The 14,021-nt window shown below is 40.9% G+C and overlaps 1 protein-coding gene across 4 annotated transcripts in view; it reads right to left on the bottom strand.

Annotated features, from left to right (window-relative positions):
• WYR (inner centromere protein, ARK-binding region protein) overlaps nucleotides 1–14,021 on the bottom strand; it is a 28,655-nt gene that overhangs the window by 7,160 nt on the left and 7,474 nt on the right. For 3 of the 4 annotated variants that reach the window (XM_089136553.1, XM_089136555.1, XM_089136552.1), the window contains exons 3-8: nucleotides 11,163–12,342; nucleotides 9,695–10,044; nucleotides 9,146–9,346; nucleotides 8,256–8,398; nucleotides 6,576–6,667; nucleotides 6,361–6,483 (exon numbers count right to left, since the gene is read on the bottom strand). In XM_089136553.1, coding sequence (XP_088992679.1) covers nucleotides 6,452–6,483; nucleotides 6,576–6,667; nucleotides 8,256–8,398; nucleotides 9,146–9,346; nucleotides 9,695–10,044; nucleotides 11,163–12,342 — 1,998 coding nt within the window. In that variant the 3' untranslated portion in view covers nucleotides 6,361–6,451. The remainder of the gene's footprint in view (nucleotides 1–6,360; nucleotides 6,484–6,575; nucleotides 6,668–8,255; nucleotides 8,399–9,145; nucleotides 9,347–9,694; nucleotides 10,045–11,162; nucleotides 12,343–14,021) is intronic. The other variant, XM_089136556.1, reaches the window with a different exon arrangement.

Below are 14,021 nucleotides of genomic sequence, written 5' to 3'. Positions count from 1 at the left end.
ATAATTTCTTTCTTGAAAATGGAATTAAGTTTGGATTTGGATTTGGTTTTGGTTTTGGTTTTTGGATGTGGATGCAGGGGAGACAATTGGTAAGGATTGCAAATTGGGTTCTCTATTGAAAATTTGGGATTTCATTCTTTTTTGATCTTATTCCTTCTGTCTGATGTTCATTCGTTGGAGGGGATTTCAGATTTCCCCTTAATATTCTTCTAATATATGTAAAAGATTCATTGTTTTATCTTATAAATAAAATTTGATCATATTCTGCAAAACTTCTTCATTTGATCCATTTTCTTCCTCTTTTAATACAAGAAAATATCATTCAGCAATGATGAAGCCAACTCTGTTGGATTAGTTCTACTAAGGTTCAACTCTATTAGAGTTTTTGTTCATGTAAATTTCTATTTCTTGTTACCCAAGTAAGGGTATTTATGTAATAGTGTTCTTTCCACTTTATTATAAATAGAGGGCTTGAGATCACATTGATCTTATTAAGCCATTCTACCACAATCAGGTTTCTCAACATGGCATCGAAGCCTCGAGACGATTAGGGAAGAACAAGAGCAAGAAGAAAAAAGAAAAAAACGAAAGAAGAAGAGAAGAAGAAATCCGCTGCACTGCCGCTGCTTCGCTGCTTCCTCTACCACCGCTGCTCCTGCGCCGCCACCACCGCCGTTGCCCTTCCTCTATCGCAGCAACCTAATCGCAGATTCCGATACCGCCATCGATCGTCTTCTTCATTCTTCTCGACTCTTAAAACAGGACCTAATTGCAAATTCAAAATTTTCAGGGGCTTATCTGTAATTTCCCATAGTTTCCAGAGAGAGGGGGGGGGGAAGAGAAATAAAGAAGAAGAAGAAGAAGAAGAGGAAAAAGACATGGTATTCTTTATAAGCACTTTTTGAATCCTATCATTCGTTTGGGTGGTTTGACTATTGCATTCTGCGACATCTTAGTTACTTTGAAAGGCTGAAGATTGAAGAACTGCAAACATTTTTTTCAACATGGCAACTACTAATGGTACTACTGCCCCCACTGGATTTGAACATTACCCCACTCTTCATCCACTTTCAGTAAGATTTGATGGAACAAATTATTTGATTTGGTCTTGATCTGCTTACCTGACTATTGCCGGAAGAGGACTAGTTGGACACATTACGGGAACCACTATCCAACCTACTACTACAGGTGTTTCACAGGATAAATGGATCTCAAATGACTCTCTTATTATGTCATTCCTCTTGAATTCCATGAATCCAAATATTGCTCGAGGATACCTATTACTTGATACTGCAGCCCAAATCTGGAAGGCTACTACTGAAACATATGGACAGTTGGGGAATGATGCACAGGTTTATGAGCTACAAAAGAAGCTTCATGAGACTACCCAAAAGGAATTGACTGTGGCCCAATACTATGCTGACTTGCGATCTCTTTGGCATGAGTTGGACCATTATGGAGATTATCACCCCACTAATCCAGATGATGTGACTACTTATAGGAAGCACGTTGATAAGATTTGGGTATATGACTTCTTGGCAAGTTTGAATGTGGAATACAATCAAATAAGAGTAATAGTATTAAGTCGTTCTCCCTTTTCTACACTAGAATAGTCTTATGCCCTTGTTCAGTGTGAGGAAAGTCATCGATTAGCCATGCTTCATGCTCCTATTGCGGAGAAATCATCCTCATAGTTTGTTAGCACTAAATCAGATTTTGGCTAAGGAGATTGTCAAGTGTGAGCACTATCACAAACCATATCATACGAAGGCCAATTGTTGGAAGCTCTATGGGAAACCTGCTGATTTTGAGCAAAAAAGTGCACAAAGAAGGGAAAAACCGAAGGCTAATCTTTTTGAGACAGTTTCCACAACACCCCTTGCAGACATTGGTTTTTCCCAGGAGGAGTTAGCTACTCTGCGTCGTATCTTGCAGTCTTCTACTGCCAGTACAACCTCTACTACTGCTTCCTCCACAACCCATACCAACTCCTACATTGCTACTTCATGTGAAACTTCTATTGGCTACCATGTTTCTTCAGTTTCTACTCCCTGGATCATTGATACAAGAGCCACAGATCATATGACAGGTTCATCCTCTTTTTTCTTACATTATGTTCGCACTTCCGGAAAAGATAAAGTTCACATTGCTGATGGATCCTATTCTTCCATTGCTGGAAAATGGACCATTCAGCATTCTCCATCATTTTCTTTGTCTAAAGTTTTACACATTCCCTCTTTCTCTACTAACTTGCTCTCTATCAATAGTCTTACACATGACTTGAATTGTAAAGTGACTTTTTTCCCATCTTACTATGTGTTCTAGGATCTGGTAATGGGGAAGGAGATTGGACGTGGTAAACTAGACAACGGACTTTATCTGTTAAAGCCAATTGGAGGATCTACTTCTGCTCTGACTAGATCTCCTAATCGGGTCCATTCAGTACTATTAGACCTTCAACAATGGCACCGTAGGCTAGATCACCCCCCTTAAACAATACTATTTGCTAATTTAGTTTCTTCTTATAAAAAGGATGAATTTTTTTGTGAAGCTTGCATTTTTGTGAAACAAACTCGTTCTACTTATTTACCTTCTCTTTATAATAGAAAATATATTCCTTTTGAACTAATTCATACTGATGTGTGGGGCCCTTGCCGACGATTGTCTATTACTGGCCATAGGTAGTTTGCTACTTCTATTGATTGTCACTCTCGTTTTACATGGATTTATCTTTTAAAAAAAAAAATGAGATTTTTCAATGTTTTCATGATTTTTATAATATGATTAAGACTCAGTTCAATGCCATTGTGAAGATCCTTCACAGTGACAATGGCACAAAGTATATTGATGGTGAATTACAGAGATATCTCTTTAACTCTAGTATAATACAGCAGACCAGTTGTGTTGATACAGTTGCCTAAAAGGGGTTGCTGAAAAGAAGAATCTGCATCTTTTAAAGATAGCTCGTTCACTTATGATTGCTAAGAATTTCCCTGACCAATACTGGAGTGATGCTATACTCAATGCCTTTTACCTTATGAATAGGATACCCAGTAGGATACTTGATTTTAAATGTCCTACTGAGCTTCTCCAGGGAACCACTTCTTTTGTTATTCCCCCCAAGGTTTTTGGATGTGTATGTTATGCCGGAATCACAGCCCATCAAAGTAAGCTGGCTCCCCGTGGCCTACGATGCATTTTTCTAAGGTATTATGCTACTTAGAAAGGGTACAAATGCTATCATCCTCCTTCCAGGAAAATTATTGTCTCCATGGATGTAATTTTTAATGAGTCTTGCGCTTACTATACACCTCTCCAGGGGAAGAGTCTTAGAGGAGAGGTGTTTTTTCCAACTCTAAACTTTTCTATCACATCACCACAACACAACTTAGGAGTTCAAGAAGTATTTCCTGACCGGGGGAAACTTCAGCCAATACGCCTGAGGACTTTAATTCTCCCCCTCTGTTTTCTAAACCATGTGAAGAACTTGGTCAGGGGGAGACCACTCCTATGAAGCACACTATTGAGGTCCTTCAAAACAAGATTAACCAGAATAAGGAGGTGCAGACTTATCAGAGGAAGAATTACAATTGGTTAAAGCAGATAGAGAAAGGCGACAAGTTACCACTTCAATCTTCTGCTTCAGAATCAGATTCTATTGTTCCCCTTGAGGTATCTTCTTCTGATCTTCCCACTGCTGTTAGAAAAGGAGTTAGATCTTATACTCAACATCCCATAGCTAAATATGTTTCTTATGACTCTTTGTCTAACTCTTACTAGGCTTTTATATCCTCTCTATCATCTATGTATGTTCCTAAGAGTTGGCAGGAAGTTTATGCTAATAAGAAATGGAAGGCAACTATGGTAGAGGAAATGCAAGTAATGAATAAAAATGATACTTGGGAGCTGGTTACACTTCCTCTAGGAAAAAAACCCGTGGGCTGCAAATGGGTGTTTGTGGTTAAACAAAATACGGATGGATCAGTCAACAAGTTGAAAGGTAGACTAGTTGCAAAGGGGTTTACCCAAACCTATGGGATTGATTATCAAGAGACTTTTGCCCCTGTTGCAAAACTGAACACTGTCGAGTTTTGTTGTCTTGTAGGTATGAACAAAGACTGGAACTTGCACCAACTAGATGTAAAGAATGTCTTCCTACATGGGGAGTTAGAAGAAGTGTATATGGAAATCCCACATGGTTTCTCCAAGGACAATACTGCAGAGAAAGTTTGTCGGTTGAAGAGGTCAATTTATGGGTTAAAACAGTCTCCTAGATGCTGGTATGGAAGCCTGAAGGCAATGACTTCTATTGGGTACAAGCAAAGCAATGTTGATCATATATTATTTGTCAAGAAATCAGGTACTAACATCACACTTCTCATTGTTTTTGTGGACGATATTGTCATCACAGGAAACGATGGTGAAGAAATTCAAAGGCTAAAGGACTTTCTTGGCAGAGAGTTTGAGATTAAAGATCTAGGGAAGTTACAGTACTTCTTACGGATTGAGGTGGCTCGATCAAAGAAGGGTATATTCCTATCCCAAAGAAAGTAAGTCCTAGATTTATTATCCGAAGTGAGAATGTTGGGGTGTAAAGCAGTTGATACCCCTATTGAAGCCGAAGCTAAACTTAAGGAAAAAAAGGGAGAACCACTGGATAAATAAAGATACCAAAGGCTGGTAGGGAAGCTTATTTACTTGTCCCACACCAAGCTAGACATCGCTTATGCCGTAGGGATAGTGAGTCAATTCATGCATGATCCATATTTAGCTCATATGAAGGCTGTTATCAAAATACTGTTGTATTTGAAGGGAATTCCTAAAAAGGAATAATTTTGTCACCTACTGATAATATAAGAGTAGAAGCATACACTGATGCAGACAAAGCTAGATCTCTAGACAAGAAGTCAATTTTAGGTTACTGTACCTTTGTTGGAGGTAATCTAGTTACTTGGAGAAGTAAGAAACAGAATGTGGTAGTTTTATCCAATACGGAAGCTGAATATATAGCTATAGTTCGTGGAGTTTGTGAGCTACTATGGTTGAAAAGCTTACTTAAAGATATTGGAGTCCAAGTTCCAAACCCTATGATGTTATATTGTGACAACAAGGCTGCTTTCAATATTGCTAATAATCTTGTGCAACATGATTGAACTAAGCACATTGAAATTGATAGGTCTTTTGTCAAAGGAAAGCTAGAACAAGGGTTTATCTGCATGCCTTTTGTGAGGTCTGGAGACCAAGTGGCAGATGTTTTCACTAAGGGTTTGAAAGGAGTTTTCCTTCCTATTGTATGCAAGTTGGGCATGACTAATATTTATGCCTCAACTTGAGGGGGAGTGTTGGATGAGTTCTATTAAGGTTTAACTCTACTAGAGTCTTTGTTCATATAAAATTTCTATTTCTTGTTACCCAAGTAAGGGTATTTATGTAATAGTGCTCTTTCCACTTTATTATAAATAGAGGGCTTGAGATCACACTGATCTTATTAAACCATTCTACCACAATTGGCTTTCTCAACACTCTCATTTTGTGGTGAGGTGAGAAATTATTTTCAAGGAGACTTGTAGCATTGGAAGCTATGGAACTATGCATTTCTCTAGGTGGCTGCAGTGGTTCATGAAAATTATCTCCTCAATGCTCTCTCGCACACCTTGCTGAAGAAGTTGCAGGATTCTTATTAAAACAGATGTTATCGAACACCCACTGATTCTAGAAACATTTCTAAAAACAAGATTATCAAATGCCTTAGAAATTGTTTCTTGCAACAGAAATATGAAGAAAAAAAACATTTTGGTGTTTCTCGCAAATTGCAACAGAAACACTAAAAGTGTTATCAAATGGGTCCTCTATAGCCTTTTTCCATTCATATAACAATGGCATTTAGAACACAAATCAAGGCGTAGCAGATCAAAACATACAACTAGACACTAAAGGCCAGCTCATTAATAATCAAAGAGTACAGGGTCAAATCAACGGTAAATACTCATAATAGGAAGAAAGCAGGAAAAAAGGCAAATGTGATGCATGAAATATCAGATCCTCAGAACAGAAGAACATTACTAGAGCTCATACCAGGCTCACCTACAGACACAAAACTCAGGCATCTAAAGACAAGCTTTACTAGAATAGGAAATTAAATTGGCACAAGCCACTTTGCATTTTAACCCACTCACATATCCATATGAGAAAGAACTTCATTAAAAGAAAAACAAATAGGTAAAACAGAATCAACTGAAAAAAATCAACAACATAATTGAGTCAACTCAGTTTGAACCATTGATCATTCTGAAGTAACCTAACTGAAGAGTCAAACACCCAAGGGAGAACCAATAATTATGATTGAACTAGTATAAATACCTCATCATCTTGTACTTAAAACCAGACCAGTGGGTGTTCCATCCTTGTCTGCATAATGTAACCAACTCTCCATCCTCATCAAAATTGCTGCCTATCTCGGCTGTTTTATCCGAGGCAGGAGAACTGCATACAAATGAAAGTAAACTATTTCAAGGCCTACCCATCCCATAGGAGGTAAAAGAACGACAGATGCTCAAAACATACAAGTCAAGTACCTTCTGCAACGCTGCAAAAGCTTGATGGAGGAAAAATTCCATCTGGGTCCACATTCTTCAAGGCAGGTAAGACTTGAGCCAGACAATTTTCACTGCAGTAGCACATAGAAGTTACTTAAAGACGTACAAGTTCCATTAGGTGTACCATCAACAAATTAAAAGTTCTTCCAGTAAATTTAATGCAGAATTTCTGAGAAGGCACCCTTAGGGGTGGAAAGCCAGATTCCTTTCTTATGCAGGAAGGTTGCAGTTGTTGTCCACAATGCTCCAAGGGTGCTAAACTTATTAGACTGGAATCTTTGGTCTGCCTGGAAACGTGGTAAAAAAAAGTTGGGTGTCCATGTCTCTAACTTTCTATAGTTGGATCCATCTCTAGAAAGAAAGGGGCATTATCTATCATGGCATGCAGTGTGCAAGCCAAAGGATGGTAGACTAGGGATTCATCGCATAAAGGACTTTAACATGGCAGGTATCCTAAGACAAATTCGGTAGATTGCTTCCAAGAAAGAGAGTATATGGGTACATCGGGAATATAGTAGACATCTTAAACAAGATTCTATATGGACAGTTAAACCAATTGCTAACTATTCTTGGATTTGGCAGAAGGCTCTGAAGTACAGGGATAAAGCAGAACCCCTCATACAGCATGTAATTGGTGATAGAGGCTTGGAAAGGGTACTCGTATGTAGCAGGATAATTGGCACCCTAAAGGTGTGCTGGTCAACAGGTACAGCAATGCAATCAAGCTTGATGTGAGGTCTCAACGAATGGAGATGGGGGGAAAAGTTTCTTGTCAATGCAAGGTGGAAATGCCATACAGGACCATCAGCAACCCCCCCCCCCCCCCCCCCCCCCCCCCCCCCCCCCCCCCCCCCCCCCCCCCCCCCCCCCCCCCCCCCCCCCCCCCCCCCCCCCCCCCCCCCCCCCCCCCCCCCCCCCCCCCCCCCCCCCCCCCCCCCCCCCCCCCCCCCCCCCCCCCCCCCCCCCCCCCCCCCCCCCCCCCCCCCCCCCCCCCCCCCCCCCCCCCCCCCCCCCCCCCCCCCCCCCCCCCCCCCCCCCCCCCCCCCCCCCCCCCCCCCCCGGGGCGGGGGCCCCCCCCCCCCCCCCCCCCCGCCGCCCCCCCCCCCCCCGGGGGGAACAACACCGCGGCCGCCGCGGGGGCGCCCCCCCCCCCCCCCCCCGAGCGGGGGCGGGCCCCCCCCCCGCCGAAGAAGAAAAAAAAAAAAACACCCCCCCCCGGGCGCCCCCCCCCCCCCCCCCCCCCCCCCCCCCCCCCCCCCAAGGGGGGGGGGCCCCCCCCCCCCCCCCCCCCGGGAGGGGTTGGGGGGGGGGGAACAAATAAAAACAAATAGACCAAACCCGACCCAGCTATTGGATCACTCCAGTGATGGATGTATAGAGAGACTTACCACAAGTGGAAGGAATTGATCATACTAAGCAAATTTGGTGGTGTGGAAAGAAACTGCCACAGGTCACCAAATCAGCCAACTTTCACAAATAGTTTAGCAAAGAAGAACAAGGTAGGGCAGTCAAATAGCAGGGCAAGCACATCATCAGATAGTGATGGTAGAGACACGCTTCTCTTTGAGTGGAGCATTTATGGAAGGAGAATTTTAAAATCTATAATATAAGAACATAACAAACAGAATCACATGGTGTGACTGAAAAGAGTCAGTTTACCTGGCCCATGAAGGGATATATTTCTGATTAGGCATATCCTCATCTTCCTCCTCATCATCTGACCCTTGGTATGGAGAAATTGTGTATGACTGCTGCAGGCTTCCTTCAGTGACAGAGATAACATCTTCGAGGTTACAAATTTCCTAGACATGATAAACAAAAATTCTTAGTAAAAGGCTCTACTTGCTGATCAGGAAGAGTTTTATAATCCTTCAGGATTATTTTACAAGTGTCATTTTGGAAACGAAATTCTCAAAGAATGTTAAACAAGAAACTTGTCTCGAATCTCAACCCCCTCCTCCCCTCCCTCCAAAAAAGACAAACCTAAACCTAGAGGATGGTGAGCACAAATGCCAGGAGGTTGGACTAACAACCACTAAGAGTCTGCCTTGAAACATTGACTGTCTCCTAGGCTATTAGGTATCCCAGTATCAAATCAACTACATTCTTCTGGGGAAAAAAAAAAGACTTAAGAAGAAGAGGGGAGAGAAAGAGGGGGGGGGGGGGGAAGAAAATTTAGAGTTGCTTCTCGACAATACTGCTACTACAATCTTCCGGCTCATCTTGGTATCTACTTGATATGTGACATGGGAAAGTTACTCCTGTCCATCAACTACTGCCCAGACAGCAGAACGGGAAAAATGCTCTACAGTTCAATAATGTACAGGTTCCAGTTCTCAGATCTGAAACACTATGATCATGCTCTAACTTATTTTAATCTATAACCACACAAAACAATGCATATACTAAAGGACAGGCTAATGTTCCTCATATTCTTTGTTTGCCACTACCATAAAAACTTACCTACTGATTGCTGTAGGCACTTAAAATAACACACATAAAATAATTGCCCCTCAAACATGAAGATTTAAATCAGTTGTCAACTCTACCTTTTCCATTTTATCTGACTTCTTTGGAGCCTGACAAGTTTGGCGAAAATCATTAGCTTCTCTGGCATCAAACTCAGAAACCATGGCAATCAGTTCTGTGTCGGTCGTTTTCCTACAGTCAGATAATTCCCCACTTTTTCCTGTTCTCTTAAGCCTTCTTGCTTCATCTGGTTGCTCATTTCCTTTACGCCCTCTCTCATCCTACAGCAGAGACAATTATCATAGATGCTATCAATAAAACAAGTAAATAGAAGAGCATATCCAGCTCACAAGGCTCCCACCACTGTCAAGTTTGGGAATGGTCATAAAGTACCGTGCCTTACGGTTCATGTCAGGAAATAGCCTCTCTGTTAAGCAGAGGTAAGGACATGAACCCCCAACTACTAGCTACAATGGAGAACCTTAGCATTGCACTGAAGTCCCACCTCTTTCAACTAAATAAAAAGGGCATACACAGTGCATGAGGCTCCCACCAATGTAGGGTCTGAGAAAGGGTCACAATGTACGAGTAAATAACATTTGTAAATATTATTCTGAAAAGCAACCTACAGCAGCTCGGCGCCTTGTCTCTTTTCCCTCTTTTTCCACTCGTAATCTCTCCTCATGTTCTCTCTGCTGCCTTCTATTTTCTTCAATACACTTGCGTTTTCTTTCTTTCTCCTTCCTTTCTTCTTCTTCTCTCAGTTTTTTCCTTGCCGCTAGGTCAGCTTCCTTCTTCTTCCGTTCCTCTTCTTTCTTCTTCTGCTTCTGTTCTAATTGCCTCAGATTTTCCTGCTCTAATCTTGCTCGCTCAAGCTTCGCCGCTTCTTTCTTCATTTTACGTTCATTCTCTTTTTTCTCCTCAAGAAGTCTTGCTGCCTCAGCAGCCTCCAGAGCTTTCACTTTAATATCCCTCTTTCCTGCACAGAATGACAAAAACACCAGGAAGAAGAAAAAAATATTCAAAGTTCTGTAGCATCCAGAACCACTGACTCTCTGAGACAACTACAGTAATTAAATTCAGAAACAAGTCAACAACTCAATAATACTAAGCAACAAGAAACACAGCAATCTCTGGATATTTTTTTCAATTAACATTTAATTTTATGACAGTTGGTACCTTTTCTATAACAATTTTAATGCAACACTGGTTAACTGATTGCAGGTGTAGTTTTTGGTCCTTCCAACTTGAAGGTGCTATGAGCTCAGTTGCTCGGTTTTGTTAGATTCCTGGGGTCCTTTAATTGGAGACTTTGTGGTGGTTAGATTCTGCACTTGTAGCAGGGGTCATGGTTTAAGCCTTGAAGAGCTCAATCTGGGGGCTCATCAAGCTTCGGAGTAGCCACAATTTTTAGTTAGCTGGGGGTATGCAGCCTTCATCTAAAGTCTTGATCACTTCATTTGTATGCCATGAAACCATCTACCTCTATGTGTGTACATGTATTAACTAAAGTGATGGCTTTTGAGTGTTGTTTTCACAGTGCAATTTATAGTTCTGCTCTGGTGTTCTAAATCTCAATCTTTTCAAGTCACATATGATAAATACGTTGCCACAGACCGAGCATAATATTGCCTAGTACTTGACCAGAGACTTAATTCAATCGCACTTTGGTTGGATTCCTTGAGTCGGGGCTGGAGTTTCATAAAGGCACCATTTGACAGTTTCCTTAAAGTAAAACATGGGCTGTCCAGCATAAACCCAATCCGGCACAGCAATCGATTCATGCCCAATGGCTGAATTACTTAAGACAGTTTTCCTTCAAGAACATAGACTTCAGACAAATACGAAATGTAAGAGTTAAAATCTCGGACTATCTAATGAAAATTTTGACAACAAAGAGTTGATAAGCAGAAAAGAAGAAAAACATTGAATCCACCAAAAACAGATCATATCAACCCCTGTATAAAGCACAAGCAGTTGATCTTTCACCAGAAGCAGAGAGAATTCCAAAATGTGCTTCAGTGGAATGAATGATGACATATCCAATTAACAAAATCAAAAAATAATAGTTCTCAGATATGAATCCATATAACTTACCAGTAAAAGCTGCAGCTGGTTGTTTTTGCTGAACAAGTGGAATAAATGATGAGACGTTGGAGACAATATTATTACGCTTATTCCCCTTCTCTAATAAATTCCCGCCTACTTTGCCTTCACTTATTTTCCCTGGTAATTTTGGCTTGCAGAACCGAGTTTGAAGAGATTCAGTTGCTTTCAAAGAACTGCTGTAACCTAGCGAAGACCATTTATTCTCCTTATTTTTGTTCTTATACTTTCTCTGAGTTCCATTGCAGCTTTGAAGCTTCTCTTTGGTATCCATTTGTGTCTGAGAGATATCAAAACCTGCACTAACAGAATTCAGGCTATCTCTTTCAATAGACTTATCAGCCAAAGAAACAGATATAGAAGGGTTAATATATTTATTAGTCACATCACCAAGTGGTTCTTTTTTAGTCAAGGTATTCTTTCCCCTGGACTGAAATCCTTCATTAACAGGATCATCCATCTCCTCATTTTCCTCACTAATGCTGGGATCTTCCTCAATCCGGAAGCAAGTAAGCTCTGGGTTTAACATCTCTTGCTTCTCCAAATTACTGTTGGAGGATACAGTGGTTCTCTGACAGAGCTTTCCAACTGGAGGTGTACAAGGTGGTCTCTTAACATCCCAACTGAATCGAAAACTTGAAGATGGCATGCCGTCGGAGTATGACCTCCCCAGAAAACTGTGGTCAGTTTCTGCACCCATCCCACCATAGTTACACTTAACTTGCTTACTTTCATTAGCATCCAAGAGCAGAGAATTCCTCAGGTACATGTGCTCCAGAAGTCCTTTGGGTAAGGACTGGTATATTTCTGGTGTTCTGTGCACCATATACTTTGTTGAAGCATGGGGTAGTGGCGTGATCATTCTACAAGACCTGTATAACTGATCCGGAGCACTATCCTGTCCAATTGAGTTGCTTAAAAGATCTGAATGATCAAATCCGCTTACATTTTTGGCAACACAAGGCAGATCATTCTCTAAAGGTTCTCCCATACTAAGTACCTTAAATTCAGGCTGATTAGCACCTATCAAGTCGACAACCTTGGTAAGTGGGGAGCTAACTAGACGATCGGAAAGTGAACTGTAGTCTTGAAGAGAAGACAAAACACGTTTTTCATTGGATATTCGGGTTGTCTCCGCACTTAGATCTCTCTCTTCCAAGATTAGCTCATCCTGAGGAATATAGTCATGAGACATTATGATCACATGATTGGGTAAATAAAACCAAAAGAGTAAACAGAACTAAATAATAAGGTTTGATACACATAAGAATTGATGTCAAACACAGAGTACCTAGCATAACATTAAGTTTATAGTTCATACAAGCCACCAAAGAAAGAGTTGCAAACTGGTCAAATGAATTTATGGGTACCAGACCGTTGAAAAGGTTTGAGGCCTCAAAACAAAGTTTCAGGACTCAGTATTAGGTGGGGCCTGCATGGTCTAAAAGTTAAAAAGAACCAAAATTCAGCATCAATGGATAACTCCTGTGACTAAATCTTGTGGGCTTATTTGGACAGTAAAAAGTCAGAAAAGAGCAACACTTGAAGGATTAGAAGTCATTTGGTTTTACACAATTTTGTAATGCATAACCTGAAAGGTGATCAAGTTCCAAGGAACAGCCTCTCTGAGGAGAAGGGGTAAGGCTGCATACATTATGCCCCTCCAAGATACCACAATGGTCAGAACTATGTCCATTGGGTATGCTCTTTTTATTAGCTACGAGGCAGCACCTTTTTCTGTATAGGTCCTGATCTTAAGTGACATACAGCAAGTTTTTTTGGGTGAATGAAAGAAATTATAAACAGAAGAAAGAGCCACAACATCAAAAGAGGCTAACAACCTCCAAAAGTGGAGGCAAAACCAGAAAACCAAAACCCAGCCTCAGACTGGAGAGGCAAGAGGGGAATGGGAGGGAGTTAGTACTTATTAGAGTCCCAGATCTATGTAAGGGTCTAGTATCCTCACAATCAAGACTTCATACTGACAATGGTCCTGAATTTTAAAGATTTTATGTAATTGTGTTATGGTCTGGAGTACATCCTCTTCTTGCTCACAGGGCTGGGTTAAAATTGAATAAGCATGTAGTGACAAACTCCATTTGGCTTCTATGTCCATACTATTAATGAACAGGAGAAATTAGGGACCACCAACCACCTGCCAGTGTTGTAGAAGAAACTTTCATAGCACAAGGCACAACACACCCCTATCAACCTGAGTCTTCTGCTATCGGGCTGTTCAATTCAGTTATAAGTGTGAAGCCCTAAACAGTGGGATATTGATCAAGTTGGTAAGAGACCATTGTTATCTTATCTTTCTTATCTCTCTTCTAAATTCTGTTATGCTAACTTTAAGATATTGATGTGGCTCCCCATCTATTGGCCTTACCATCATAAGTCTGCTTCTCTATTTGAATTAGAACATCAGCCTGTAACTTTCCAGTTTTTCCTTCTTCTTTTTTTAATCTGCTCTTGTTGTCTTACATCACTAAAGCCTGATCTATAGTTCTTCACCTGTAACAGAATTAGTATAAGTTGGGAGTGAAACTTGGACAAGGCCACCGTAATACTCTTCAAAATGGGTATCTCCCTATTCGGAGTTTTATTTTTGTACTACTAAGAATCTCTTGTCTTCAGTCTACAATCTATTTCATATCTGAATTTCCAAAATTACCTTTTGATCCAACCCTTCAATCTAACCTATCTTATAGGGCTGAATTTAATCAGACTAAAGTGAGATTTAACCTGAATTTCACATTCATTAAGTTCTTGATTGTTATTAATTAGAGTTCCCCTAGTTGCTTCAGTTTCAGATTTGAACATCTGCTAATTACTCTTAATCTGACCATTAGT

This window comes from Hakea prostrata, chromosome 10 (genome assembly GCF_041222555.1).
Source record: "Hakea prostrata isolate BN-2017 chromosome 10, UWA_Hpros_2, whole genome shotgun sequence".
In the NCBI taxonomy this organism is placed as follows: domain Eukaryota; kingdom Viridiplantae; phylum Streptophyta; class Magnoliopsida; order Proteales; family Proteaceae; genus Hakea; species Hakea prostrata.
The sequence above is the reverse complement of the archived record's forward strand: the minus strand, read 5'-3'. Positions and strand labels throughout refer to the sequence as shown.